Consider the following 6000-nt stretch of genomic DNA (forward strand, 5'->3'; position numbering starts at 1 on the left):
CAGTTTCCGGCCATTTCCCCTTGTCCTGTCTCCACTCACCACTGAAAAGAGTCCATCCTCACCACTATGGCCACTACACTTCAGATATTTATAAACCTGGATTAGATCCCCTCTCAGTCGTCTTTTCTCAAGGCTGAACAGACCCAGTTCACTCAGCCTTTCTTCGTAGGAGAGATGCTCCAGGCCCTTCACCATCTTTGTGGCCCTCCGCTGGACTCTTTCCAAGAGTTTCCTGTTTTTTCTGTACTGGGGAGCCCAGAACTGCACGCAGTACTCCAGATGAGGCCTTACCAGGGCAGAGTAGAGGGGGAGGATCACCTCCCTCGACCTGCTGGACACACTCTTTTTAATGCACCCCAGGATGCCATTGGCCCTCTTAGCCAAGAGGGCACACTGCTGGCTCATGGCCAACCTGTCATCCACCAGGACACTTAGGTCCCTCTCTGCAGAGCTCCTCTCCAGCAGCTCATCCCCCAGCCTGTACTGGTGCATGCAATTCTTCCACCTCAGGTGTAAGACTCTACATTTGCTTGGACCTGGCACTTGGCCTTGCTGAACCTCATCCCATTCACCTCAGCCCAGTGATACAGCTGGATCGTTCTCAAGGGCCTCCCTACCCTCAGGCAGACCAATACCACCTCCCACCTTGGTGTCATCTGCAAACTTTCTGAGGGTTCACTCGATCCCTTCATCTAGGTCATCATTAAACAAGATGGGCCCCAGTACTGAGCCCTGAGGGACACCACTTGTAACGGGTCACCAGCTGGACTACTACCCCTTGGGCATAGCCCTCTAGACAGTTCTTTACCCAGTAAAATGGAAGGCATTACTTCCACAGCAGTCGTCAAGCATTTAATCCACTCTTTGGACTTAAATTCTCTGCTCTCAGAATTCCTCAAGGCCCCATGATTCAGCTACCACTATCAATTCAAGGTAAACTACAAGTACCAAGCATCTTTAGGTTTTCAGCAAGGATCACAAAACTGAAGGTGGTTTTGGATGACTTTATGTATCCTTCTTACACAAAGAAAAATTCCCGTAACATTTCTATTTTTTTTTTAATTTTTTTTTACATTTGTTTGCAAAACTAAAAGCGCTAAGCATTTTGTAGAAAATACTTCCAAACTCTGTTGACCATTTAATACATCTGCAATACACCTGCAGTAATAACATTTGGCAGTTTCAAATCAAACGATAGTGGAGTTTGACACAATTAGGCAAGAAAGTGCATAGTAAGTAAAATATTAATAAAAATTTCAACAAAGAGAAATTCTTTGAAATATTTCTGAGTATTGAAATATTTGTTACTGAATTACTTCTTCCCTCACATAGCACTGTTATACCATTCCTAATTTCAGAAACACTGTACCAAATGATACTGCATGAGATAAATGGCTAACAAAATATTTTAGTCTTTATGGAATGTACAAGCTTAGAACCCAAAATTATTAATAATAAAGTAGCCAAGCATTAAGTAGGATGTAAAAATAGGTGTCCTGGTTCAGAATAATAGTCTCCCTCAGAATACTGTCTCTAACAGTCACCAAACATAGATGCCTCAAGACGAACATGAATAGAGCAAACTCACATTAATGTTGTCAAAGAATATAGTTTTAACACCGAAGAACTTGTAGTTCAATAATTAGCAGTTTTATATTTAATTAGTTTCAATGGGTTTCTCTAAAGTAAACTTGCCATGCTGCCTCTTATAAATTTACAGCATCCACAATAACCAGTGGATACGAGATCCAACGCCTAACTAGACACTGTTCTACATCCAACTTAATGGTTTCTCTCCCATTTCCATCTGCTTTTACTGATTTAAACTAAATTTCATTTGTCATTTAAACATCCTATCAGTCCAGTAATGTCTTCCTGTGATTCTCCACAGGCAGCGTTGTCTTTAAAAACTCTTCATAACTTATGATCAGCAAATATCACTCTTTATCTCCTTTACTTATGAGTCTGTGATGAGCTACAGAACCCTATGAATCTACAGCTGAGATTCCCAATCTCTTTCCATCACTCCTTCATTCACCATATATGAATCACAGAATCATAGAATGCTTTGGGTTGGAAGAGACCTTTAATATCATCAATTTCCAACCTCCCGCTACAGGCAGGGACACCTTCCTCTAGACCAGGGTGCTCAAAGCCCCATCCAGCCTGGCCTTGAATGCTTCCAGGGAGGGGATATCCACAACCTCACGGCTAGCACGGGTTTTTAGGTTCACCCTGGGACCTGAGGATCAAGATCTTTCTGCTAAACCATAGGTGCAATTTCTCCTTGGAATTCTCTGTCCCACCAGTACCCCATGATCTTTGTTTCAGATGGTTATATTTTCCCATTTGCATTCTGCTTTTACTTCAGATCTCATTGCCTACCTCTATCCAACAGTACAGCAGATTTAGTGGCTCACATATCTCACCTAGTTGCGTGTGGATGCTTCTCACTCAAACCTCCTGTTACGGTTTCAGCATCTACTGTGTCACCTTGTATGATGGTGCTCTCTTTGCCCCCCACTTTGCCTGGTCATTATGTCCAAGGCCTAGTGCATACAATGAGGTGCAAAGGGCCTTATCCTTGGGACTAATAACAATCAAAGTTTCACCACTGGCACTCAGACACCTAGTAACAGAAACCTAGCTCAACAGAACCAATTCTAAGTTGCATAACTACAAGTCAGTCATCTTACTCTATAAATAGCAAGCAGGCAAAGAATCCCCTGAAAAGTGTTCTTGCAAGCAGCGGGCTGCACACCAGAATCTCCCCTTGAGCAGGGATGCTCCTCAAGGTGCAGAGATGCATTCAGAACATGGTTACGCCTTGCTAACAGATCCTTGGCAAACAATTTACTGTTTTTAAGTTATACTAGCTTTGCTAAGATTTGATCTTAGATTCATTATGCACCCCCCTACCCTCTATGTAGGAAATAATAAAGGCTATTTAGCTATTTTGAATCTTGTTAAGTTGCTGTTATAATTGCTCAAATTACCACCTTAGTTATATCAATAAATATCTTTCTGCCTTTTGAGAGGAGCGTGCAGTGCTTTGGTCTCCTTCGACAATACCTTGCAAGGTAGAAAACCCCATTATATTGCAGCGTATAAGGAGTTGACTTCCTCGAAGTCAACATTTTTAATCCTCTTCTCAGGATAGAAGACGAACACATGTCATATCACCACTATGGATTCTCCAAAACCTAAGCTCACAATCTCTAGCAGGTATGCTGAAAGGACTCCAGGCAAACCACACAGAGCAGCACTTATTCAGGTGATAGAGTTGCTATCAACTGCTGTTGCTCAGCAATGCACACTACTGTGTCCATTCTGGAAACAAAACCGACTTGACTACTTCCTCCTCCATTTTCACTTTCCTGCACAGATGTGTGATATAGTACAAACTTGTGAAAGGGTATAAAATCCTGTTTAAATCCAAGTCACAATAGTGGCAAAAAGGTAGCAGCAAATGCTTGAGATTTAGCCAGCAAGCCAAGAAAAATGTTTCACTGTGTTCCTACAGCTTCTCCTGCCCTTTTTAGCTACATTAGGCAAATACAGGTGTGTTCATAGCAATACTTTTCATTGTCCTCTCAGAAAAGAAATGTGCCAAGGAATCACAGTATCACCTGCAAATTTCCCATTGTCATCTGCGATTTTAATAATGATTGTTGTTAGAATTCATGATTGCTATTATTCACTGATTTGCTGACTTAAGTCATCCGGTGCAAGATTCTTTCTAATGCTTTAATGCTTTCCTTTTCCACTATTTTTTAAAAAAAGTGTTATTTATCTGTGAATTCAACATAAACCAACAATCGTATTTTGAGGTGGGGAAACCTGAATCTTACATGGGGCTTCGATCTAAAAGAAAATGAAAAAAAAAAAAAAAAAGGGGGGGGGGGGGGGGGAAAAAAAAAAAAAAAAAAAAAAAAAAAAAAGAAGGAAGCCCTCAAACTGAGGGCTTGGGACCCTTAAGCCGCCACGCAGGAGCACCAGGGCAGGATTCACTGCAGTCCGCGGCTGACGGTGGCCTGCTCACGGCCACTTCGTGGGCTGTGAGCTGACACCCAGGTTGAGGGGCTCTGAGGGGTGGGACAGGGACTGCAGGTCTGCACGGAGAGAGGGAGGGACAGGCAGCACCTCGGGGCGCCTTACCCTCCCACGGAGGGGACGCAACAGGGCACTGCAGCCCGCCGCTACACGGCACCTGACTAACAAGAACGCGCACCGCGGCTCACCCCGGGGCTGCCAGGCTGCCACCTCCCAGCGCCCACCCCCGTTCTCGGAGCTCGACCCGCGGCGGCGTTCCTTCGCCCGCAGCCACTCCTCCCCGCGGCTTCGCGCACGCCAAAGTTTCGCCGCTCCCGACCCAGCGATGCGGGGTCCCTCCCAGGACCCGCCGCCCTCCGGGCCTCCCCCCTCACCGTCCCAGCTCGGACTCCAGATCGAAGTAGTGTGTCAGGGTGTCCTTGTTAGAGCCGTCGATCCAGTAGTCGGGCGCGGGGCGGCCGGCCGAGCCCGAGGCAGAGGTGGAGGGCATGGTGACTTTCAGCGGGCCGGGACGGACACCGGGCAGTCCCCCACTCTGCTCCGCACCGGCTGTAAGCTGGAAGCGACGGGGCTGCTAGAACAGCGGCTGCAGCGGCTTCCCAACGGCACCCCCAGCTCGGGGGGCGGGCCCGGGGCGGGGCGCGGGGCCGAGGGCGGGAGCTCGGCTGCTGCCGGTGGTGGGCGTGGGGCCGGGGCTGGGCGGTGGGCGGTGGCGCTGGGACGCGGCCCGGCAGGAGGCGAGCAATGCGGCTTCCCGGCGCAGAGCTGGAAGGCGGGTAAGGAGATGAAATTGCCGTGCTGCAATGGCACTCCGAGCAGGTTATGAAATCTGCAGCTAATGCGATACGTGCAGATGTAACATATTATATCGCTGGGTATAGCGATCCCAGCAAGGAGTGTCGGTGCGAAGGCAGCTTCTGTTGGTATGCTGGTGAGATCCAGCAGCAGCAGCAGCTGTGCGTTCCTCGCATGCACCGCACCAGCCGCTCCACGGCCTTGCCGTGCCACGCACTCACCGCCGCCCCCGTGCACACGGGCCATGTGCAGGCCGCGCCGCAGCTCCGACATCGTGTCCTGTCCTCCCGTCACACGCCTGCTTCTGAACGCTGAATTCCCTACGTAGAGCATAGCGTCCTTTTCAGTGCTGGGTGTATAGCCGTGTTTCTCAACCTGGCTTGTTTTCCCCCTACAAACAAGTCTGACTCCTGCTATTCCTCTTCTTCCTTCCCTAACTCGGGGGCAAATGATCTCCAATTTTAATTTCTTAATTCATCAAAGGGCTACATGTATATAAATAAAGATAATAAAGAAGAAAAGCTCTTCTTTGTTCAGTCAGATAGTAGAAAAACATGTTAGTCTGCCCTTTTCAAATGGAAGGATAAAAAATAGAAATACAAGACAAAAGAGAGGTAATGCCCTTTCCCATCAAGTTAACTTATTGCTGTTTTAAAATTAAAATACAGATCCCCATCGTGATTTGAGATTGCATCATTTCCAAACTAATCTTGGGAAGAGTGAAAAAAAAGTAATCCTGAGCCGTGCTTTGAGATCCAGAATCCCCTCAGACCCACAGTATGCAGAGCCTGACCAGGCTGGGGCTGGCAGTGGGTACACAGCATTTCACTGTTGATCGTGCCTGCACCTAGCTCTCTGCTGACCCTCTCTCTCCTGGCCAGCATGGAACTTTTCTTCATAGAGCTTTGGTTGCTAGGTGATATTTCCTTCTTTCTTCTTATGGCATTTTCTGACACATCTCCTGAGAAAAGGAACGGTCACTGCTTGTGAAAACCCCATACGCTCACAGAATGGCCAATCAGCGCACTATAAGGCAACTGTGTTCTGTACTGTTTTTGTTCAGTCACATATCTAACATATTCCGTAACCCATAGGGTACATATGTGTTGAGGATTTTTTTGAACAGTTTTAGTGGATTTTTTTTTTTATCAG

The 6000-nt window shown here is 46.8% G+C and overlaps 1 protein-coding gene across 1 annotated transcript in view; it reads right to left on the bottom strand.

Moving 5' to 3' along the window:
- Nucleotides 1-4658, bottom strand: part of CAMK4 (calcium/calmodulin dependent protein kinase IV) — a 158027-nt gene extending 153369 nt beyond the window's left edge. Inside the window, exon 1 of the mRNA XM_042864925.1 lies at nt 4428-4658. Coding sequence (XP_042720859.1) covers nt 4428-4543 — 116 coding nt within the window. The 5' untranslated portion in view covers nt 4544-4658. The remainder of the gene's footprint in view (nt 1-4427) is intronic.
- Between the last annotated feature and the right edge of the window lie 1342 nt (nt 4659-6000).

Source organism: Lagopus leucura, unplaced genomic scaffold, assembly GCF_019238085.1.
Source record: "Lagopus leucura isolate 7727_CA_CO unplaced genomic scaffold, USGS_WTPT01 Super-Scaffold_774, whole genome shotgun sequence".
Classification (NCBI taxonomy): domain Eukaryota; kingdom Metazoa; phylum Chordata; class Aves; order Galliformes; family Phasianidae; genus Lagopus; species Lagopus leucura.